This window comes from Chenopodium quinoa, unplaced genomic scaffold (assembly GCF_001683475.1).
Source record: "Chenopodium quinoa cultivar QQ74 unplaced genomic scaffold, ASM168347v1, whole genome shotgun sequence".
Classification (NCBI taxonomy): Eukaryota; Viridiplantae; Streptophyta; class Magnoliopsida; order Caryophyllales; family Amaranthaceae; genus Chenopodium; species Chenopodium quinoa.
Window position 1 is genome coordinate 2,804,141 of NW_018743066.1, and position 24,562 is coordinate 2,828,702.

The 24,562-nt window shown below is 33.8% G+C and overlaps 4 protein-coding genes across 9 annotated transcripts; all 4 read left to right on the forward strand.

The window, feature by feature from the left end:
* The first annotated feature begins 190 nt into the window (after positions 1-190).
* LOC110731188 (putative cysteine-rich repeat secretory protein 7) lies at positions 191-988 on the forward strand. The gene has a single exon (XM_021911018.1). It carries the CDS (start codon positions 191-193, stop codon positions 986-988), a length of 798 nt encoding a protein of 265 aa, XP_021766710.1.
* Positions 989-8,079: 7,091 nt separating this feature from the next.
* LOC110731189 (cysteine-rich receptor-like protein kinase 25) lies at positions 8,080-8,916 on the forward strand. The gene has a single exon (XM_021911019.1). It carries the CDS (start codon positions 8,080-8,082, stop codon positions 8,914-8,916), a length of 837 nt encoding a protein of 278 aa, XP_021766711.1.
* A 1,048-nt stretch (positions 8,917-9,964) lies between these two features.
* LOC110731402 (putative receptor-like protein kinase At4g00960) lies at positions 9,965-17,950 on the forward strand. 6 transcript variants are annotated; one of them, XM_021911270.1, is made up of 9 exons: positions 9,965-10,158; positions 11,455-11,571; positions 11,705-14,606; positions 14,707-14,898; positions 15,417-15,550; positions 15,638-15,848; positions 16,660-16,897; positions 17,038-17,188; positions 17,292-17,950. In XM_021911270.1, the coding sequence occupies exons 3-9, from the start codon at positions 13,814-13,816 to the stop codon at positions 17,613-17,615; spliced, it is 2,043 nt and encodes a 680-aa protein (XP_021766962.1). In that variant the 5' UTR covers positions 9,965-10,158; positions 11,455-11,571; positions 11,705-13,813; the 3' UTR covers positions 17,616-17,950. The 6 variants fall into 6 exon arrangements, with proteins under 6 accessions (XP_021766962.1, XP_021766958.1, XP_021766960.1 ...); XM_021911266.1 differs by having other exon boundaries at positions 9,966-10,158; positions 14,704-14,898; XM_021911268.1 differs by having other exon boundaries at positions 9,966-10,158; positions 11,744-14,606; positions 14,704-14,898.
* A 3,319-nt stretch (positions 17,951-21,269) lies between these two features.
* On the forward strand, positions 21,270-23,745 carry LOC110731190 (putative receptor-like protein kinase At4g00960). The gene is made up of 7 exons (XM_021911020.1): positions 21,270-21,580; positions 21,826-21,956; positions 22,098-22,219; positions 22,413-22,623; positions 22,740-22,974; positions 23,064-23,214; positions 23,310-23,745. Exons 1-7 carry the CDS (start codon positions 21,270-21,272, stop codon positions 23,625-23,627), a joined length of 1,479 nt encoding a protein of 492 aa, XP_021766712.1. The 3' UTR covers positions 23,628-23,745.
* The last annotated feature ends 817 nt before the right edge of the window (positions 23,746-24,562 follow it).

Below are 24,562 nucleotides of genomic sequence, written 5' to 3' on the forward strand. Positions count from 1 at the left end.
CATGCAAAAATCTTCTTATGTCCAATACTATGAACCTTCCATTCAATCTCTACAAAATCCTCTGTTTTTTTCTAGTTGACTTTCCTCCTTAAACAACCAAAACCCAAGTTCAAATTGAACAACCATGGCATGTTCAATAAACTCTCTTCTCTTCCTTGTAACAATTATTGTTACATGCTCATGTATCAATATGACCTTTGGTGTCGAGGAAGTCGATTTCGATGGTGTTGGTAGAGTTTGCTATGGAAACTCAACGACTAACGATTCCACAAGTCAAGAATATCAAAACAATGTTAAATTACTTCTATCGGTGCTTGTTTCGGAGTCTTCTTCATTGCATCCACCAATGACTTTTATTAGTACGTCGGTAGGCAGGGTTGCGGAGAGGGCTTACGGTTCCTACCTTTGTCGAGGGGATCTAAGCGTAAGGCAATGTCACAATTGTTTAGTAAACTTGACAAATTTTATGTCGGATTTAAAGACTGACAATTCGGATTGTATTGGATTTGGCAGTTTTCTTTGGTGCATGGTACATTACTCAAATAGCTCAAAATTTTCGGCATATCAAGAGGGGCTTGTGTTTAGCTATAATTCAATTGGAAAAAATGTGTCCAACTATGAGCAATACAATGAGACGTTGTCTAACACGATGCAAGGACTCGTTACAGAAGCTAGTTATGGTAATTGGACCAAGGCTAATTTCGCGACTAGGTCTGTTGAGGTAACGGGGTCTCATGAGAAAATCTTTGCACTGGTTCAATGCGCGGCTGATTTATCTCCCTTGAATTGCAGTAAATGCTTAGGAGAATTGTATTCTTATATTCCAGATTGTTGCAATGGTTCTCAAGGTGGAATTCTTGTTCATGCTAATTGTTTGATGAAGTACAATAATCAGTCTTTCTTCGGTTTAGCTAGTCATAGTTTTATGCCAAGTTATATTCATGTGATATTTCTCTTGTTATTTACTATGCACTTCACAATTATGTGAACTTGCATATTTTTGTTCTCAAATTCATTATTCATAGCAGAATATACTTGTATGATTTCATTCTTTGTCTATGCTATTGATGAATCCTCTGTTTATCTAATATTAGAATGCTTGCGATTTGCATAACATGTACGATTAGAGTAAACGCAAAGTGGGTTGTCAACCCATGTGATACTCCATAATACAAAAAGTAAGAAGTAATACAAACTACGTAGAACGGTAGATGTATGTTTCAAGGAAATTAAAGAGGAATAGGAGAAAAAAAAATATGGGTCAAGCAGTAATTAAGAAACTAATGGAAAAGTTATGTGCTGTAATCATAGTTAAAAGCCTAATTAGAATAAGATAGTTAAAAGGTAAGTTTTTCAAATATTTAAGATTTGAATATTTTTCAAAGAGGAGACCCCCATTTATCTCCTAGATAAACAAAATTGGTAAATAAATGCATATGGAATTGTGTAAGTTATATAAAATAATATTAAATCTGAAAATAAAAAGGAAAAAGTTAAAAAAATGAAAGACCCACTAACTTAACAGTGTAAACTTTTTGAAGGCATGCCGTTATTAGTGTGAAGCCATGGAAGAGCTCAAAGAGGAAGAAGATGACGCCATTCCCCCCGACCTTCACCTTTCCTCTCCAAAATCCATCACAGCCACCACCGTCAAAGAGTCTCGTGTTCCACCGCCAACAATTCCTCCACAAACTAACTCCGTGACGCCGCTTCGCGGCTGTAGCCCGACCGGCCGAACAAATAAAAACCCTAATAGCAAAGTGTGTAAAGTAGGGCCATACAAACCCTTTAGGGAAAGCATCACCTAACTGCCGCTTTGCGGCTAAATCGGGCAGCCATTCCGCCATAAAAACATAAGAAAATGTAGATGAGGAGAGAGAAGAAAAACAAACCCCATAACCACCATATCTACCATCACCACCGTGCATCACCAATGATTGTTGACAGAATTTGCTGACGAAAATTACATTTTGATGATTTTTCCAGAAACAATTGTTTACCAAAGTGACAAAGAGTATTTGACGGAGTTGAATTTTCAGTTAATGTCAAATTTACATAAATAACCCCACTTTTACTGCATTTTTACGAAAGTACCCTGGGATATACTTGAATTGAGATAAACTTGAATTTTCTCCTTTTCAAAGCTCAAAGAAGACAACAAGTTACAAGACTCAACACACGTTTATTTGCGCCAAAAGGTATCATAGAAGGGCTGTTTATTAACAAAACAGGGGGTGATGTTGATGGGCCTTAGGTCCAGTTCCTAAAAAAGAAGCCCAAGAAATATGATACAATTATATATCTCAAAGTTTAATCTATCAATAGTTGACTGAGTGTGGTCTAAGCAAATTAGAATACCAAAAAAGTCAACTTCACCTTTTCATATACTCCCTCCGCTTTTTTTATTTAGTGATGCACGAAATTTTAGAAGAGTAATATATAATATTATGAGTTGATGAATAATTTATTATAGTAAAAGTTAGATGGGACCATGAAAGATAAAGAATGTAATGGAGAGTAAATATTTATAGGAAAATGTTATACATAGCTCTTAGGGCTACATATAAGAATTAAATTTACACTTAAAAATCATAAAAAGTTAAGAAATCATTAAAATATAAATACTAATAACACTGATTTACGCGTGTTTTTGTCATGAATTCCTAATTTTATACAATTTCCAAGAGCATATTTAATGCTTATATATAGCCCTTAGAGTTACATATAACATTACCCATATTTTTATTATATAAGTAGGGACCATGGAGGAGAGAGAAATGATAAAAATAATTTAAGTGAGTTTTAAAGTAAGAGAGAGAAATTATAAAGTTTAATATAAAGTTACCAAATAAGGAAGTGATACATTTATAAAAAAAAAAAACACCCATAAAAGGAAAGGGATGTATTTAAAAAAAATAGAGGGAGTATCTTTTTTTATCTTCTTTTTTTAATAAGAATAACATCAATGTTTAGTAGGTTGGAAAGTGTATGCATTGGTTCTTCCCTCAACTCCTCAAGGTATTCTGGCGGAAATTGACTTATTATAATGCATTTATATAAAAAAATAAATAAATAAACACCCATAAAAGGAAATAGATGCATTTTTTTAAAAAAACGGAGGGAGTATATTTTTTATCTTCTTTTTTAATAAGAATAACATCAATGTTTAGTAGTTTGGAAAGTGTATGTATTGGTTCTTTCCCTCAACTCCTCAAGGTATTCTAGCCTAGGCGGAAATTGACTTATTATGATAAAATGCCCGCTCTACCTCTTCTTCAACAAAAAAAATAATAAAAAACAATTATTTATTTATGATCTCCAAACAAAATAAATAACGTAGATGAACCCGAATTGATAGCTCTAGCTATCCGAAACCTCTAAAAATTCTCACAAAGCGTGGATATAGCCTTAAGTTGTTGAATTATTTGACTTTTTTTCGTCTGGAAATAAAAATTGCCGAAATGTTTACCATGGTATCTAATATCCTCCAGGAGTCCAATTGGGTGGGTGGAACCATCCAATTTGCCTTTAAATGACAAATTTACCAGTTTACAAATTGCGCCGATTTCATTAACTCAAGCCTACCACAAACATTTATGACAACATTTAATGATCATATACGGTTTCAAACGGCATTATATGACCCGAGATGTATCCCCTAAATTCTAAAGGCTTTTCGACACTGGGCCTCGATTACCGTTTTACAACTTGCGCCGATTTCATTAACTCAAGCCTACCACAAACATTTATGACAACATATAATGATCGTATACGGTTTCAAACAGCATTGTATGACCCCGAGATGTATCCCCTAAAATCTAAAGGCTTTTCGACACTGAGTCTCGAAATCTCCAAAATTTCTCAAAATGCATGGATATTAGCCTTCAATTTTGGAATTTTTTTTACTTTTCTTCGCGAAGAAATAAAAATTGCCGAAAATGTTTACCATGGTCCCTAATACCCTATGGGAGTCCAATTGGGTGGGTGGAACCATCAAATTTGCCTTTAAACAACCAATTTACCGTATACAACTTGCACTGATTTCAATAACTCAAGCCTACCACGAACATTTATGACAACATATAATGATCATTTATGGTTCCAAACGGCATTATATGACCCGAGATGTATCCCCTATAATCTCATTTCTATTCGACACCGGGCCACGAAACCTTGGATTTCTAAAAAAAACATGAATATTAGCTAGCCTTTAATTTTTGAATTTTTTAACTTTTTTCGCCTGAAAATAAAAATTGCCGAAATGTTTAACATGGTCCACAATACCCTCCTAGATTTCAATTGGGTAGGTGGAACCATCTAATTTGTCTTTAAACGACAAATTTACCGATTTACAACTTGCACTGATTTCATTAATTCAGGCCTACCACGAACATTTATAATAACAAATAATGATCATATATGGTTCCAAACGGCATTATATGAGCCCAAGATATATCCCTTAGAATTTCAATACTTTTCGACACCGGGCCCCGAAACCTCCAAAATTTCTCAAAAAGCGTGAATATAGCCTTCAATTTTGAATTTTTTTTTACTTTTTTCGCCCGGAAATAAAAAATGGCGAAACATTTACCATGGTTCCTAATACCCTCCGGGGGTCCAATTGGGTGGGTGGAACCTTCCAATTTTCCTTTAAACGACTAATTTACCGGTTTACAACTTGCACCTATTTCATTAATTCAAGCCTACCACGAACATTTATGACAACAAATAATGATCATATATGGTTCCAAACGACATTATATGACCCCAAGATGTATCTCATAGAATTTCAAGACTTTTCATCACCGGGCCCCGAAACCTCCAAAATTTCTCAAAAAGCGTGGATATTAGCCTTCAATTTTGGATTTTTTAAAACTTTTTTCACCCGGAAATAAAAATAGCCGAAATTTTTACCATGGTCCCTATTACCCTCCAGGAGTCCAATTGGGTGTGTGGAACCATTCAATTTGCTTTTAAACGGCTAATTTACCAGTTTACAACTTGCGCTGATTTATCAGTTTACAACAACCAATTTAATTAACTTGCACCGAACCCGACTCGACCTGAAATCTACCCGACTTGTTATTGACCTGACCCAAATTCAACCCGACTTGTTATTGACCCGACCCGAATTTTACCATACCTATTACTAACCCGACCCAAAAATTCAACCCGATCTGTTACTAACCCGACTCGAAATCAATACGACTTGTTATTGACCCGACCTAAATTCAACCCAAATTGTTCCTGACCCAATTTCAAATCACCTTAAATACAATCTAGACCACCTTATTATTGTTGATCAAAGCATTTGTCTTGGGAGACTAAGTCGGTCCAGGCCAGCAAAAGAAAGGAGCATCATCCTCAAATTTAAGAGTTAAATATATTATATATTTGTTGTATTATTGACTTGAATTGAACCCGACTTGAAACCGAGAATGATGCGACTTGAAAATGACCCGACCTGATTCTAACCCGCAAATTATTGGTTTGAATAGAACCCGACTCCAACCCGAGAATTACCCTAACCCGTTTTAACCCGTTTTAACCCGAATTAAACCCGACCTAGTGTTCACCCGACCCGAATGTAACCCGACCCAAACCTGATAAGAAGTATTACCCAACGTGATCCGTCTCAAGCATAACCCAACCCAAACCCAACCCGCATAGGTTATATGGAATTAATCTGAATTGACCCGACCCGACCCGACCCACTCTTAGCCGACCCAAACCTAATCCCGTTTACCCAAATTGGCCGCTCTACATACTTCAACCGCCACTACTAAAAATTGGCCAAATTGCGACCGGCGCAAACGGTCGCAAAAAATAGTAAAAACGATCGCAAAACATAATTGCGACCGTCAACGGTCGCAACATGGCGGTTGTTATTATCTTGGTCTCATACGACCGTTTGACGGTCGTAGATTTTTTACGGCCGTTTTCCCTATTTTCAACGACCGTTTCAAAAATGGTCGCAAATATTAGAAATTGCGATCGCCTTATGAAACGGTCGCAAATATTGAATTTAGTGACCGTCATAAGCCGTCGCTAAAAGTTATAAAAAAAAAAAAAAGAAAAGAAAAAACCCACCCACCCACACCCTTAACCCAGATCCCACCCACACCCTTAACCCAGATCCCACCCAAACCACCACCACTGCCCACCCTAAACAACCAGTAGCCGCCTCTGCCGCCCTCTACCCACCATTACCTTCGCCCACCAATACCCACCACCACTCACCCTTAACACAGAAAAACAGTAAAAAAAAAATCACCTACAAAAATCAAACAATTTCTAAAAAAAATCCAAATTTATCAAAACAATTAACCCACAAATAAAATGCTTAGAAATTAAACCAAAAAACGAACAAAAATTAAATAAAAAAAAATCGGCCAAAAATTCAACCCAAAAAAATAAACACAGAACAATTAAACCCACATAATTGAACAAAAAATTCGACAAAAAATCAAACAAAAAACGAAATAAAACCCTCATAAATCGAACCAAAATTCAACAATTAAACCCACCAATTCGAACCTTAATTCGACAAGTTCGACTTCAAAATCAAACCAAAAATCTATGAAATTCGAACAAATTCGAACAGAATTAACAAAAACTCAAAATAAAACCAAAATCAAAGGAATTGGAACAGAAACACAAACAAAAATCGATAAAAAAATCAAACAAACATGGAAATTCGAAGGGAAAACGAAATTCAACCACAAAATTTGAAAATAAACAAAATTTCGAAAAATAAACATACCTTTCATAATCTATCTTCCTCTTTAGGTTAATATGGTCAAATTCGACCAAGAATACTCCAGATCTGGAATTTTTAAGGTCGAATTTGACCATAAACACCAAACTAGCGTGTTGCTTTTAACGGTTGGCTTTGCTTGTGATGGTGGTTGCTCTATTTCATTCGGGTTGGTGAAGAGAAGAGATGCGAGAGAAGGAGAAAAAGATGAGGAGAAGAGGATTCATGAGATGAGGGTTGTTCACAAGGAGGTGGAAAGAGGAAAGAGAAGAGAGAGAAAGAAGAAGGGTGTGAGAAAAAGAGAGAGGAGAAGAGGATGCGTGAGGAGAGAGAGAGGATAGAGGATGCGTGTGACGGCTGTAGTTCTAATAGGGTTTGGGTGATCTCCTTATATACCCTTTTTTTAAAAAAATTAATAAAACACTTTTGCGACCGGTATGGCGGTCGTAATTTTGCGACCGTTTACCAAACGGTCGTAATTTACCCATTTTGCAACCGGTATGCCGGTCGTAATTTTGCGACCGTTTCTCAAACGGTCGTAAGTAACACATATTGCGACCGCTAATAACGGTCGTAACAGAATTAATTTAATTTTGAATAAATTTTCACATGAATTTTATTTTTTAAATTTATTTAATTACCTTTGCGACCGTTTTATAGCCCATAAACGGTCGTAATTTTGCGACCGCTTACAAAACGGTCGCAAATATCAATTTTTGCGACCGTTTTCATGACGGTCGTAGAAAAAACGGTCGCAATTCGACCGAATTTTAGTAGTGCGCTACTTGAGGTAGCGGTTTTACTCAAAAAAAAAACAAAAAAAAACTTATTCGAGCCTACGTGGACAGTAATTTCGTAAATAAGTTTCATTTCGACACAAAAGTGTAAATAAGTTTTAAAGTAATCATGTATTTGTAAATCATTGGTTGTTAGACTCTAAACTTATGTTGAGACCATGAAAATTTAGACAACCATAACACCACGTGAAAGAGTAGATCCTTGGCTAATTGGCAACTTAAGTCAACAAAATACAACTCAAGACTTTGCACCTTGGTTTGACTATTCTTTCTTTATAAAAAATGAAAGAGATCAGAGGCGACTTCTAATGGTCCATATAATATATCACTTACAACTCATAACACACATTCTATAATAGTTCTCCACGGCACTACCTTTGAAATTCCATCATCCAACGATTTATCCTTCATCCAAAATCAAAGACTTCCATTATTCCTTATATTATAAATTCACCCATACTTTTTCAAAAAATAAATTCTCCCATACTAAAAATATTGATACATGATATGATCAAGCATAGAACTATGGCACTAGCAAACTATTTTCTTTTCCTTGCATTTTTTTGCCAAATTAGTATTCTTTCCCTTGGTGCAAAAGAGAGCTCCGGGTCCGACGATGTTTACCAAATTGGCATAGGCGGCCCTGATTCTGAACTTAAAAACCCAAACTTTCTCAACAATGTAGATTCCCTCCTCTCCAACCTTATATCCGAGTCTTCACTCGGCTTCTTTAATACCTCTACGGGTGATGATGATTCCGATAGGGCTTATGGTTTTTACCTTTGTCGAGGAGATATTAGTGCTAACAAATGCAACAATTGCTTAAAGGACGTAAGACAATATCTCTTAAATCGACGCCCATTTGAATCATACTCCAACATCATTGCATATAACACGGATCTCCAATGTGTTGTACACTATGCAAACGACTCTAGACCATTCGTGTATAGAGAAAATAATACTTTCACCGGTGCTGGATTTGGAGACGACTTGGCACAAAACCAGCAGTACAACACGACGTTGATGAGTACGTTGCAAGAACTCGCTAGAGAAGCCAGCTACGGGAATTGGACAAAGGCTAATTTCGCGACAAAGGTGGTAGATGTAACGGGATCTCAGGAGAAAATTTATGTACTAGTTCAATGTACACCTGATATATCTGCTATGAACTGCAGCAATTGCATTAGTAATTTATATTCTACATTTCGGCCAGTTGCTATTGGTGGACGAGTTTTGGGTTTTAATTGTTTGATGAAATTCAATAACGAGCCTTTCTTTAGCAATGGCTACCGCAATTTCATGGCAAGCTATTTCCTTATGATCTTAGTTTTATTATCGACTACATACATTACTTTAATGTAAACTACAATGTATATATATATATGTAATTCTAGTTTCTAGCTTGTTTGTTTCATATACGCAACGGTTTCTGATATCTTATTGAAAAAAAATTCACATACTATACACATGAGTATCTATAACCAAACTCCTCATCTTGGTGTTGTTAAGATAAATTTTGATGGCTCTGTACATGGTGGCTCAGCCCTCAGGCGCTGCAAATGTAGTTATCAGAGAACACTTGGGTAATCATATTTGTAGTCGGTCTTATAATATTGGCACAAGTAAGCCAATTATTGTTGAGGCTACTGCCCTTCGTAATGACCTTCTTCTTGCACAGTCCCACATTTTTTCCCATATTTTTTTTATTAAAGGGGATAACTTACTTATAATTAATATTTTGCAAGGTAAAGCTCAGTACCGTTGGAAGATATTAGGAAAGTCCTTCGTCTTCTCTTTCGTCGAGTCCAAGCACATCTATAAAGAGGGCAATAGAGCAGCAGATTATGTTGTTTCTTTAGGTCATTTCATGCAAAAAAACACACCAAGATATTGATTAGTTTTTAGACAATAATTTTTTTTTTAAATTGCTTTAGATTGGTTACAGTCTTGAGAGAAGACTAGCCCAACTTCTTGTATATTTCCTTTAATATATAAAATATATACATATATCTAACCGAAGATATGGACAAAGTGAGGAAGGACGTCTACCATTAATACATTTACAAAAAATACTATAGATAAATGCTATACATAGCCCTTAGGGCTACATATAAGCATTAAATTTACACTTGAAAATCATAAAAATATAAAACACTAATTATACTAATTTACGCGTGTTTTTATTACGAATTTCTAATTTTATATAATTTTCAAGAGTGTATTTAATGTTATTATTATCAAATTTTTAAGGACATAAAAGTAATATTACAGATAAATTTAATTTTTTATAACAAGGGTAAAAACGTAATATCTTATTATAAATATGGGCGGTAACTGGAATTTTGAGGGCGACATTTAACGTTTCAACAAATTAAAGTACGAGTAATTTTTTTATTTTTTATTTACGGCTAATTTACAATGCTTCTGCTTGTCTTGTCAAAAAAAATACAATGCTTGTCGTGAAAAACAACATACTCCATTATCACTCCACCGCCCCACCGGGCACCGACATTCTGGCCAACTTATGTCTTCTGGTCAAACAGTAGCGCCGGTGATCGGTGGACTAATTCCGGCGAAATGTGAGTACCTCACATTTTCATTTGGGTAATGTTAAATGTTTATTCATTCTCTTTTATTCATAATCGTGGTTGAAATTCTTGTGTTTTTCCAATTAGTGTGATTCTCAGCCAATTAAACGTGTTAATTCTTTAGATTTTTGTTCATTGGTGGAATTTGCGGGGTTTTTGGGTACAATTATTGAACATTAATTGCAATGTAATTTTCAATTTTCTTACTTAGTTGTCATTTGAAATTATTGGAAAATTAATCTTCCGTTTGGTTGAATAATTTGTTTGCTATAATTATGTGACTACGTTTGATCGTGGTTGTGAAATTATTGATGTTTCTGAAAGAAGGGTTTTAGACTTTTAGCTAATAAAGAAGTTGAATAATGTAATTGAAGGTTAGAAAATCAAAGGGAATTGATTTAGGTGTATTATGCTGAAATATTAAATTATTGTGGGAAGAAAATTTTCAAAGAAGTTTCGTGTTTGATACGGAGGTTGAAGAGATTTATTTTAAAAATACCTCTAAGACCATCGTCACTCATGGTATAAAAATTGCATTGTTTTTGACGAGTTTTTACACCTGTGGTATAAAAATTATACCACGAGTGTTGATGCTCTAAGATGAGGCAAATTTGGTTTAAAACTTGTAATTGAGGCGAATGAGGTGGGATTCCGCAATGCTACCACTGTATGTTTGCTGATATGTCTCGGTGTTAAGATGAGTAGTGACAAGCTGTCTATAGAATTCATGATATATATTAGTGGAGAGGAACTTTGAATTTTGTAAGGCTTTTGCAATATCAAGGATGAAACTTTTGCGAGTTGTCCTATGAAGTAGTACTTCTATATGATAATCTGTGTCTCTTGCTTAATGGACTTAGAAATTTATGTGGAGTTGCAGCATCAGTTGAAGTGTGTGGTTTTACGGTTGTTGTGGCTGTTAGTATCCCCAATTACTGAAGGATCTCTCTAGTGTTGTTTGTGGGATTCCTATCTCCTTTGTCCATAATTCTGTCGTCTAGAGATTGATTGAGTTCATACATCTAATTATTGCTCCAAACCTTTCTGGTGTACATGTCTTCTTCTGAACCGTGTCTTGAGTTTGATTGACTTCTTTCAAGTGGAAATATAATCCTTATGATTTCCTCTGTTTTTCTCTGGTTTCATAATATATCAATGTCTTCCTATTCTTTTCCAACTTATTTGATGTTTTTAGGCAAAACTTTCAGAAATGACTTCATAATCATTTATTTATTTTCTACATATAATTGTATAATTTAACACCTGGTAGTTGGTATCAACTCCATGTATTTACTACTTGCAATTTATGCAGAGTTTGACCTGCATACGACAGCTTCAAGAACTTTCTACAGTCTGCTGCCGAATATATAGGTTTGACCTGCATACAACAGCTTCAAGAACTTTCTACAGTCTGCTGCCGAATATATAGGTTTGACCTGCATACAACAGCTTCAAGAACTGTCTACAACTGTTCTAAACTGTCATGTTATATTATTAGCAAACTACTTTGCATAAGACTTTCTAAAATCTTCTTTTTAATATATGTTCTATTATTTTGCCAGGTTTGTATGATGAGAATACTTGGTTTCACACATGTGTAGGTAGAGAGTCTAAGTGACAGCTGCACCGGATGATTACAAGACCATTTAAAATCAGATAAGTACTCCGTATTATTTTAATTTTTTTTTTTTTGGTATTTTGGAAAGCATGACTTTGGATGATTATAATAGCTCTTAGATATTAAAGGGCTCCAAATTGCAATAGTAAACAAAATACCAGTAGCACAAAATCTCAGACAGCACTGATGGAAATCCTGTTTGAGTTTTTTGCATTTTGAGTTTGGACTGGTGGACTTGGTGGTAATGCATGTTTTTATCAGTAGGTTATGCTCTTGTATGATGTCAGTCATCATCTGTATTTTAATAAATTTATAATCTTCTTAATTCTCTTTCAAGTAGTATTTTGCTCTCATATCCTTATCCGTCTTTCGGCCGACCCCACTTATGGGATTAAGGCTTTGATTAATTGATTGATCCTTATCCCTCTTTCTCATACCACCCTCATGTATGAAGCCTTGTTTTGTCGACCTTAGTTTCACTTATTTCAAATTTTTGATAAGGCTTATGAGGTTTACATAAGTTCAATTTGCAACTAAAATAGGTTCTCAATTAGAGGTTAGATAAGTTCACATAACGGTGTGTTTGGATTGAAAGAAATGAAGAAAAAGGAAGGGAAGGGAAATAGAGAGATAGAGTATCTTTCATTTGGATAACAAATGAAGAAGGAAGGGAATTGGAGGGGAGAAAAAAAAGGAGGAATTAAATTGTGGGAAATTGATCCCTCCAAAGAAATTTGGAAGGAAAACATACCATTTTTCCCTCTCCTCTTCTCTTGCCTCCCCTTCTTTTCCTTCCCCTTTCTTTATCCAAACACACTGTAAGTTTAAATAAGTTCAAGTGAATAGAATGTAACCTTGTTCTTCTTTTTCAATAGGGGAAGGAAAATGAATTCTTCCAATTCCTTCCCCTTCCCTTCTTGCATTGGATATACAAACAAAAGATGATGCATCCTTCCTTTTCTCTTCTCTTCCTTTCCTTTCATTTCTCTCTTTCCAAACTTTGTGTAAATTAGGCTAATGAAGTTGCTAGCCAATTCACAACTAGTTAGAGCTTTCTACCTTTTTTAATTTTAATTTATATTTTATACATGTATAATAGATATTAGTTTTCTCAAGACAATAAAAGCACAAGAAAATGTCCAATGCCAATTATTATTAGAGGGAATTGAAAATTTCTAATAAAAGTTTAGCACCTAGTCAATAAATCACTTGATTAATTATTCTAGCTCAGAACAGTCGCTTTTAAGGAAATTTAAACCCGTTGTCCTGTACTCTTTAATGTACTGTAACTCAGAACATACAAACAACAGAAAATAAATCAACATCAGCTACATCTTGATTACATTCAAGAAAACACATAACAAATGAAGCTATTATTTTTCAACTACGGAAGTACTTTTGTGTTGTAAGGTTGTGTATCTGTCCAATTTCTCTCAAATGGCTGTTGAAGAATCATATAATGATCATCTAAGGACCAAGAGTAAACAAAAGAAGTGTCTCAACTTGCAGACATAGATACTATTACAATTTAACATCAAGGCCAGGCTTGTTCTATAGCATATAAAAATATTTTAGTAGACTAAATCAAAAGGCGAGTGTTTCTTCATAGCACCTAGTCAGAGATATTAAACTATACATGTAACTGCATGATCTTCTCTAGATGTGGCTTAATGTGATGACCGTCACATTATTATTCCCTCAGTTCAGATTATTCTTTGGAAGACTAGATAATTAGTGGGTGTTTATTAGGCTTTCTTATACATTATAAAATTTTAGTCAAGTTGATGTTAAATTTTTTGAAATACTCTATTTTTGTAAATTAATAGTATTACAAATGTACTTCTATGAGTTCTATTCAAATTGAAACTAATATAAGGTTGAACTGTTCTACATTAACCATTGGTACTATCTTGCAGGCTATATATGTTAAAATACGTATTATGTTAGTAAATGAATAAAGTACTAATTGTTTGGTCTTTGCAAGCTAGCCTTCATGTTATTGATCACTTTCCTACTGTAGATTTTAGGCTGTCTAGCCCTTTTCTTCGTCTTCATGGGAAGGTTTATGTTTACTTTCACCTTACTAATATTGATTTGCTTTGGCCTACTCTATGGAGGTGACGCCGAGGTAACCTACGTTAACATTACTGGCTGTGCACCTGCAAAAGGTAATTATACCGATGGCAGCTTCTACCAACAAAATCTCAATCGTCTTTTCACCGATCTCTCATCTCATACCTCCTCCCAGAAGTTCTATGATTCAACTGTTGGCAGTATCCCCAACAAAGTTTACGGCTTGTACCAATGTCGTGAGGATGTTAGCTTCAATATCTGCAGTGAATGCATCCAAGCAGCAACCCAAAAGATAGTGGAAGTCTGCCCTTTGATGGTAGAGGCAACGGTTTGGTATTATGAATGTATGTTGAGATATGCAAACAGGTCTATTTTCTCCTCATATGAAACATATCCAGCGGCTTACCTTTGGAGCTTTAAATTCAATGTTTCAAACTATGGTGCATTTGCTCCAGTGCTTGCAAGAGAATTTAACAGCTTAATAAGACAAGCAGTAATCGGTACATCATCCGGACGTTTTGCTACCGGAGATGCCAAATGGGCAACTTTTGAACGAGTTTACTGCCTCGTTCAATGCACCCCTGATATAGATGACTTTGGGTGTAACAGCTGCTTGACAAGTGCTTTAAGCGACATGGCAGGCTGTTGTAATGCAAGTGCGAGGGTGTTTATCTTCAAGCCAAGCTGCCACTTGAGATATGATACCACAGAAAAATTCTATTTTGACATAAACCATGAATTACCAGCTCCTCCACCATCAAATGTGACTACAGGTTAGTCCTTATTCGATCTATTTTGTTTTTAAATGGAGTTGACATTGTTATTATGTTCTTATGATCATTTTTTCTATTTTATAAATTTTGGTAAAAGGAGAAACCTCTAATGAACCTCCTGAAGCAACCACTGGATTGAAGCGGCCAATAATTGTCGCGATAGCTGTTGGGGCATCCGTTGGATTTTTGCTGCTTCTTGTTGGTCTATGGTTGTGTATGCGGCCAAGTATGAGAAGAAAAGAATCTACGCCAACTCTTACACAAGCTCCACCACCTCAACAACTAGATAATGGTAACCCATTTAACATATTCTCCCTAGAACCTCATCCAATATGCTCCATTTGACTTTTAAGGCAAGACTCGTCATACTTTTTTTTTTTTTGAAATAAACTCTCCCTTGAATTTTTTTCTAAAAAATAAATTAGCTGAATTTCAACATCTAAAATACACTGGGGTACTTTTATTAGTAAAAAATTGCTCGTTGACTTTTCATATATTTTACTAACTATATATTTTTATATGGAGTACAGTTATTATATGCATTACTTGAGTTTGGACATTTAGGAGACACATCTTTTTATGATCAATATCGAAAATTTAATTATAAGAAGTAAATAATTAAAGTAGACATTGCGACCAATCTAACATTTTACACGAGCAACATTTATCCTAAAATTGATTGGTGATGAAGGTGATAGTCTGGGTGATATTGGAATAGTCCTAACTCAGATTTAAATTATTTTAATAGCTAATACAAAAAATCTGGATCAATCTTTTTTAATTTTTATTTTATTGTTATTCCCAATACAGTTAGAGGCGAAGAAGGTGATAGTCTGGGTGATACAGAGTTTGTGCAATATGATTTTGCTACTTTGAAGGATGCAACAAGTAACTTCTCAAGTGATAACAAGCTAGGAGAAGGCGGCTTTGGTGCTGTTTATATGGTAATACATCCTTTGTATAATACCATTGATCTAAATTGTACTCCTAGACTATATATTATCTTTAGTATTCTTTGTGGAAATTGATAGGGGACCCTGAATAGTGGACAAGTATTAGCTATAAAGAGGCTCTCTGGCAACTCGGGACAAGGTGCTAAGGAGTTCATGACCGAGGCTCGTCTTGTGGCCAAGCTTCAGCACAGGAATCTCGTCAAGCTGTTGGGATTCTGTTCTCAAGGAGATGAAAAACTACTTGTTTATGAGTTCTTGCCTAATTCAAGTGTTGATCGGTTCTTATTTGGTACTCTCTTTAAACTCCTTATTGTTTTGACTTTTCTCTTCTAAAAAAGCAATAGATAAAAGTCTACAGCATATATACTTCGTATATCTCTGTTGAAGGAAGTAGTTTTATTTATTTATTTATTGTTATTATTATTTTATGAATAATTGTTAAAGAAAGTAATTAAGCTGACATTTTTTTTAGTAAGTTTTTGAAGAAGAATAAAATACTACTCCGTACTTCATAATATGGATTATGTAATTTAAAACCATTAAACAAAAATATTGTTCAATTCTCAAATTGTGTAGCCCAATTTTCATTTTTTGTAAAAAACAAATAGTCAATTTTAAAATATAAGTTCAATCTTAAACTTCCCATATTACAGTTGATGGAAAGCTGTAATAGAAAATTTCAAAGGAAATATTCGAAGTACATGATTTGGTCAACAACGAAATATGGAGTATTATTTTGTTTTAAAAAGTCAATTCTTTTGTATTTGTTTGTTTGACAGAGCACTATATACTGTATATAGATGATTGAAAACTATTTGATTAACAAAAAACACAAAGTACAACATTTAGGCAAGATTTACATATCACAAAATGAAAGAAGCTAGATATTGATAAGTGTGGTTTCTTAATTAAGCTACATGAAGTATTAAAACATCTAAATGTTCACTAAATATTTTGAAAATAAACATGATTATTCTTGTAGATATTACTCTTCACTTGCTTAGATTTGTAGCCATGAGTCCGGTGAAAATGATAATCATGACATAGATACTCCAAATGACTTATTTGCATTGTGTTTGTGTGTATTCATGTGACTATAGATCCAAGAAAACGAGGAACACTAGATTGGGAAACACGGTACAAAATCATAATGGGGGTAGCAAGAGGACTTCAGTATCTTCATGAAGACTCCCGCCTTACAATTATACATCGTGATCTTAAACCCAACAACATTTTATTAGATAAGGACATGAATCCCAAAATAGGTGATTTTGGCATGGCAAAGCTTTTTGGAAGGGAACAAAAGTTTGGAAATACCAGCCAAATTGTCGGAACACAGTATGCTTTTATTGCCCTCTTGCTTCATTCAAAACTTGCCTAAAATCTTTGTTATTAATTGCTCAACTTCGCATTTGCCATGATATTTATTTCTAAATTATCTTATATGTAAACATCTTATACTGTTGTGGTGCATGCAGTGGATACATGGCACCAGAGTACATGTTAACAGGGGAGTATTCTGATAAATCTGATGTTTATAGTTTCGGCATCATAATTCTAGAGCTCATCAGCGGTCTGAAGAACAGATTACATTACCAGTCTTCACACATGGAAGATATTCCAGTTCTTGTATGTCTAGCTCACTCGCATGAAACTCTTAATTTCTAGTCCTTAATTCTGTATCATCTATAAAGTATGGTTAACATGTGTTTTTCTACTCTTTCTTTCGAAGGCATGGAGACTGTGGAATGCAGGGCGATCTTTGGAACTATTAGATTCAACATTATTGCATGACAATTATACAAGAAATGAAGTATTGAAGTGCATCCAAATTGGGTTGTTATGTGTTCAAGGAAGTGCGGTACGACGACCTACAATGGCAGCAGTAGTTTTAATGCTTAATGGTTCTGTCACCCTACCATTACCCTCAACACCTATAATCTCTCCCCATCAGTTTAATGATGGACAGCAAACTGATTCAACTGCGGCTGATCAATCCATGTCCAAGTCTGTAACCTGGGATGCAGAAGTCGAGCGGGATTTATACCCGAGATAGACATGGGGGTTGCACCATTTGAATACTTTAGTTTGAAGACACAAAAGGTATCATACTTTGATGAATGCTGTAGTACATGTGATATAATTTGATTTGGCTCTCTCACTATCTGTTGTATGATATCTTGAGTTGTGTTTATGATCAAAAAATTTTCTGAACATTCCTTGAATTCTAATTGAACAAAAGCGTGGCAGTGTGAGTTATTGTTTTGTGTTACTACTACTAAAATTGTATACACATGTACGTAAATTTAAACTGTCGTCGCTTTTTACGGTGTTGTAGTATGGAGTATATAATTAAAGGTATTAATGGTTAAAACATATATTGAAACTGTATAGAGCAAATGTTAAGGTTATTGTAAAATAGAGCAAATGTTAAGTTCACTACTCAACTTCGCGTATTTTGCCTTGTATTATACTCTCTATTTTTCCATCTACTATGATGTAAATTTTAGGCATGGAGTTTATGGAAGAGCAACTCAACATTCGACTTGGTAGATCCTAGACTTAATGCAATGGGACCAATGAGTTGTTAAAGTTATCCTTACATCGACCGTCTTACAATAAAACTAGAGTAAATACGCCTTATACAAGAGTTATTAATTGTATTTTAAATACTAATCACACAAAAATAAATAAATAAATAAAGAAAGATTCTTTGATTGTGAAAGAGCCCATGTACAACAATACAAGACTTCATAATTAAACCCAAACCAAACAACTCATTGGTCCCATTGCATTAATATTAATCCTTGGTTACCAATAAGTGAACGCCGGAACATTAGTAACAATCAAGAACAAGTAGCTCATTTCACAGTGAGTCTGCGAAAGAGCATGAACGATTTAGCGATTTTGACAGCTAATGACTCGTCTCCTAGAGGAAAGTTTCAAATGAGAGTGGCTAATATAACAGGATTTGGGAAATTGTACGAAATGTCACAATGTGTACCAGATTTAACCGCAAAGGATTGCCACGTTTGCTTAATGACCGCGATTGAGAGGGTTGCAGTAAGCGTGAGTGCGCGTGCCTTGTTGCCTAGTTGTGTTAGTTGTATGGTATCAAACAACTCCCTTCTACAACTCTTCAGCAATAACATATCCGTTCTTCAACTCAACCTCGGCGACACGTCAACCCACAACTAATTTGGGTAAGAGCAAACACTCCGGCTGGTAATTATTGGTTAAATTTTTATTATGAATTATTTGGTTATGATTGATTTATTATTGATAAGTTTTGATTGTTTTGTTTATAGTGGTGGTCATACATATTTTTGTTTAACTTGGGTGTTGTTCAAAGGAAATAAAGTGGTTGTAAAAGACTTCAAATGAAGGATGATGTAGGAGGCTAACTAAGGGATTGATGGCGAAAACTTTTATAAAAGGAAATGATAAAACATTATATATCGAGTACTACATTTATTTATTTATTTTATATCGAGTAATTATGAATTTAGGAAGTGTATCTTATACTTTACTCAAAAAAAAAAAAAAAGTGTTTCTTAATAACTTATACTTAAAAAAAAATGAAGAAAGTCCTTTAGATAATTTTGAATTTAGGAAGGAAATCCACTTCACTTATATAAACAAGCTCAGAGAAGCACACAATATGTGCGTCCGCAATATAAATAATCTATCAAGCTCAATTCTTTGTTTTGTTCTACGATATTATCTCCTTCATTCTAATTAAAAAAAATTAGTGGATAGATATTATTAGTGGGTTTGAAAATTCTTGATAATATATATTTTTTTTTAAAATATGTTGATGATGTCATGTAGGATAAATAATATATTTTGACTTCCCTCAAAAAATATAATTAAAATAGAAAATATGGATTTTATTTATTTATTTATTTTTATCTAAGATGGTAGATTTTCTTTAAAGGATATGTTTTTTTTATAAGTTTTTTTTTATTTTTTTATTTTTTTTATTAAAGAAAAAACATGAGAAGGTTGGGGTATTTTGGGAAAGTAAAATTTATCAGCCAAAACCCTTTTCGCTTTATATATAGGTAATTATTTTTTTATAGGATTACTAATTAGTTAATTACCCTCCAGAACCTCTACCATAATTTTTGAAAATGAACAGTTAACTTTTATTTATTTATTTTGGAATTAACTTCAAATGTTAATATTTATTAAAATTAATTCAATTAATTCCTGAAAAAATTATTTAATTTTATAATTTTAAATATATTAATAACAAAAACTAATTTTCATTAATTAATTAGATAAAAAAAATCAAAAATCAAAATAAATTTTTTCCAAAAAATGTAAAATGAATTTCTAAAATAAGGAAAATCAATTTTAATTAATTTAAGTATTTAAAAATCTGTAAATTAAACCATTTGTGCAGAAAAATGAGGCTTTTCTTTTAGAGATTAAAGGATATTTATTTATTTATTTTATTATTTTTGTTTTTTCAAACAAAGTTGTTTGGAGACTTGGAGTTGACAACAGTAAAGAATTGGAAATCAAATCCAAGCGGCAACATATTTGACCCATTGATTTATGGACATGTTATGTAGGGGCTATATATAAGAAGCTAATAATGGAAAACAAATGAAAATATAATATGTATTATACTGATTTGCGCGTAATTTTATCATGCATTTTTCCAACCAAATAAGGAAAGTTATTAAATAATTATTCATAACCCTTAGGGCTACATATAGTATTACCCTATATTTATTTTCATTCTTTCCAACCATTTTCTAGCACTATATTTCAAAGGATTATTTAAGATAAACATATTGATTCTTGACAATGATTGTCACCCAAAACAAGAATCTCTTAAATCCTCAAAATAAAGCATATAATAAAACAGAAATCAGTCCAAAATCACATGCAGACTACGTCAAAGGTTTTAATATTTATTACTTTATTAGATACTTTTTTTTATATATTTGGATGTATAATAGTTATGAGCATCGAAGCGGTCAAGATCGGCATTAAATGCTTGTTTTCTTATTTATCCTTAGAAACTATCCAAACGAAAGATGTACGGTGTACGTAGGTTCTAGAGATCGGCCATCTCAAGGCGGCAAAGTTAATCGATCGAATACAACAACGAGGAGGTTAGCGAGTGACGCGTCGCTTATATTTATCACAAGATTTCTTTTGAATTGACAACGAGACTACTAAGAATAATGAAGACGACAACAATGTAAGCTAAGATTTGGTGTCGTCTTCATTTTTTTTACACTTGCAATTTTTAATATTCATAGCCACATTTTGTAGTACACATAAAAAAATGTCGAGACTGTATATATTATTGTTTACCATCCTACCCTTTCCAATTGTTATTGCTACAACACACAATGCGCTCTATATTGGCTACAATTGCACAGGCAGTGCAAATTCGTCACTTGATAGTAATCGAGCCTCATCTTTGTACCTGTACAACCTATATAATTTGCTAGGAAATTTTGCTTCCCATGCCTCAAGCGCGGCTTATTATAACTCTTTACTAGGCCAAACCCCCAATCGAGTTTATGCTATATACATTTGTCGGTTTGACCAAACTGCTCGAGGTTGTAATGCTTGTATCAATCAAGCCAAAGATCGGATCCTCAAGGCGTGCCCCTACCAAACGGAGGCTATTATTTGGTACGAAAATTGTATGATCCGTTATTCCAAGTACTCTTTTTTTGGCAGAATGGATGTATCGCCCTGGATAGCAATATCAACGCCGCAAAACAATACTAGAGATAAAGTAGTCCACTTCGAGAAATATATGCGGAGAAGCATGTATGATTTGGCTCTATCGACAGTTGATAACTCGTCTCCAAAGACGAGGTTTAAAATGAGAGTGGTTAATATAACAGGATTTGGGAGCTTGTATGAGATGGCACAGTGTGTGCCTGAAATTACTACCAAGGATTGTCATCTCTGCCTAACGATTGCTATTGGGAGGCTCGCAAATATAAGCACCAGTGCTCGCGTCTTGTTGCCTAGTTGTATTGTTTGGTATCACACGGCTCCCTTATATAACTCTTCAGCAATAACTTACCCGTTTTTCAACTCATCCTCGGCGACACACCCACCAAACACAAAGATTAAGGCTCCAACCGGTAAAAGTTGATTAAATTTATGTAAGAGTACAACATAGTATAGAGATAACATGTACAATAGTATCATAACAAGTATACTCGCTCGATCTAATTTAATATGTTTGATTTTGCTTCACCAAATTGAAATTTCATATAATTCGACTATACAGGAAGGAAGAAAAGATCTTCACATATTGTCGAAGCAATTTGTGTACCAATAGTTGTAGCAATCTTGCTTTTCTCCGGTGCTTGGTTTTGTATCTATCGTCGTAAGCACTCAAAACCATCTTCAGGTAATTTAATTCAACTTCCAGATTTATTATGTGTAAGAGTATAATCTTAAGTTAAATTACCACCATTACTAAACAATTTTATATTTTGAACCAAATTTTAAGCTTATTATACCATGTATGTCTTTCTACTTATTATTACAGATATGGAAGATATTGCTGGACTAGAGTCATTACAATTTGAGTTCAAGGTGATTAAAGCCGCGACAAATAACTTTTCCCCAAGTAATAAACTTGGACAAGGCGGATTTGGTGTGGTTTATAAGGTACAACTTTACATTTCCGTTTTTTGGGTGTACGTGTTTGCTAACCTATAACTTTAACCATCAACATACTTCGTATATGATTATTCATAAGCAAACCTTTATTTTTGGTTCAATCATATTTTTTATATTTATATCTTTCATTAAGAGTGAACCATGTTTCTTGTAACCATGTTTAATATCGCCGCCTTGGTAGGGAAAACTTCAAGATGAGCAAGAAATAGCAGTAAAAAGGTTGTCAATATATTCCGGGCAAGGCATATCAGAGTTCAAGACAGAGATTCTTGTAGCAGCAAAGCTTCAGCATAATAATCTGGCTAAACTATTAGGATTTAGCTTACATGGAGAAGAGAAGTTACTTATCTATGAATTACTGCCTAATGCAAGTCTCGACAAGGTCTTATCTGGTATAATTATCTCATGAGTTAAACTATCAACTCTTTTTTTTTATCCTAGACAGCTAATTTGTATATTAAAAATCTTGTATTTCATATTTTCATAACATGTTCTATATCAATTGTAGGCCAAAATAGTGTATCACTAGATTGGGAAACCCGGTACAAGATCTTACTTGGGACGGCCAGGGGACTATTATACCTCCATGAAGATTCGAGGCTAAAGATTATTCATCGAGATCTAAAATCTAGCAATATTCTTTTAGATGAAACTATGAACCCAAAGATTACAGATTTTGGATTAGCAAGACTTGTTGGAAGGGATCAAATTCACGCTGACACGAGTAAAATCGCTGGAACATAGTAAGTATATTATTACATGATGAATTTCTTAATTGATGGTACAAGTTTTATTTCAAACCATCAAACTTTGTTACATTCTATGACTACAGTGGATACATGGCTCCGGAGTATGCATTAACGGGGCGTTTCTCGGTCATGTCAGACGCCTATAGCTTCGGAATAATAGCTCTGGAGATAATAAGTGGTCATATGTGTAGCTCAGTTGCCTTCCCTTATCATGAAGAAAGTCTACCTCTACGAGTAAGTTCACTACTCAACTTCGCGTATTTTGCCTTATTATATATAATGGACATATATTTTCAATCTAAACTTCAAATTATTATGTTTGATTTTAGGCATGGAATTTATGGAAGAGCAACTCAACAATGGACTTGGTAGATCCTAGACTTCAAGGAAAATTTCCGGGCCACGAAATGGAACGATGCATCCATATTAGCTTGCTTTGTATACAAGAAGATTCAAACAAGAGGCTAACAATGGCAACGATAGTGTCGGCACTCAATGGCCACCAAGTAGCTCTTTCGGAACCGGAACCGCCTTTGATTGGTCCATCAACCAACATTACATTTGGCTTACACCAAAATATGGGTGTATCATCTTCTGGTGAATTTCTTTCTAATAGTGATAACATAACAGAAGTTTATCCTCGGTAGAGTAAGGGATTTGTAGAATACTGTATATTTTCTTCCCTATCAAAAATGTTTCTCTTAAATCACAAATGATAGAGCCAAAATTGTATAAAAATTATACTACCTTCGATTTTTTTTTTTTTTAATTGCAACTTTAGAATATTTTATATCTAAAAAAGTTGCAACTAAAAAAAAAAAAAATCAAAGATAGTATATATATCATTATTGTCTTACTCACATATTGTTTATCCTATTGTGAATTAATAATATTCAAAAGAACTAAGAAAGGTGGAACATTGCATGCATGCTTGGTTAATATGTACATCCATGATAGGATGGTCGAAGGAGTATTGGAGTTGTCACAATTTATAATCATATCAACTATCATTTTACATTGCTCGTATTAACTTGTTACTTTTATATTCACATAATTATATATATATATATATATATATATATATATATATATATATATATATATATATATATATATATATATATATATATATATATATATATATATATATATATATAATTGTAAGACTCAATGTGGACAAAAAATTAATTATGTGACTTTATTTTGGAACTCCCCAGTCTAGGCTAAGTAATACTAATGAGGTCGAAAACTATTAACCATAAATCCATGATCGAATTAAATGGATCATGTTTAGCCTTTTTCTTCAGTTTGTTATCGTCATATTTATATCACATTCCACAATTTTGTCATATGCTAATCCGAATGGGAAAACAAAAAAAGTCAATAGGTGTAGTTAGTGGACTGATAGACATTACTTTTTTTTATAATTTATTTTGGCAAAGACTGATATAGACGTTAAAACAATTGAACTATCTTAGTCCATATGTTTTCCCTAAATCATCAGTTTACACAATATTTTCCCAATTTCCCTATATTTAATACCATACTCTGTACTTGTTACTCCCTTTGTTTTCAAATACTT

Excerpts from the sequence above, each read along its gene's own strand:
- LOC110731190 (XM_021911020.1), top strand. The coding sequence starts at position 21,270 with ATGGATGTATCGCCCTGGATAGCAATATCAACGCCGCAAAACAATACT. Across the intron at positions 21,957-22,097 it reads GCACTCAAAACCATCTTCAG|ATATGGAAGATATTGCTGGA; the intron begins GTAATTTAATTC and ends TTATTATTACAG. Across the intron at positions 22,220-22,412 it reads GATTTGGTGTGGTTTATAAG|GGAAAACTTCAAGATGAGCA; the intron begins GTACAACTTTAC and ends CCGCCTTGGTAG.
- LOC110731188 (XM_021911018.1), top strand. The coding sequence starts at position 191 with ATGACCTTTGGTGTCGAGGAAGTCGATTTCGATGGTGTTGGTAGAGTT.
- LOC110731189 (XM_021911019.1), top strand. The coding sequence starts at position 8,080 with ATGGCACTAGCAAACTATTTTCTTTTCCTTGCATTTTTTTGCCAAATT.
- LOC110731402 (XM_021911266.1), top strand. The coding sequence starts at position 13,814 with ATGGGAAGGTTTATGTTTACTTTCACCTTACTAATATTGATTTGCTTT. Across the intron at positions 14,899-15,416 it reads ACCTCAACAACTAGATAATG|TTAGAGGCGAAGAAGGTGAT; the intron begins GTAACCCATTTA and ends TTCCCAATACAG. Across the intron at positions 16,898-17,037 it reads AGCCAAATTGTCGGAACACA|TGGATACATGGCACCAGAGT; the intron begins GTATGCTTTTAT and ends TGGTGCATGCAG.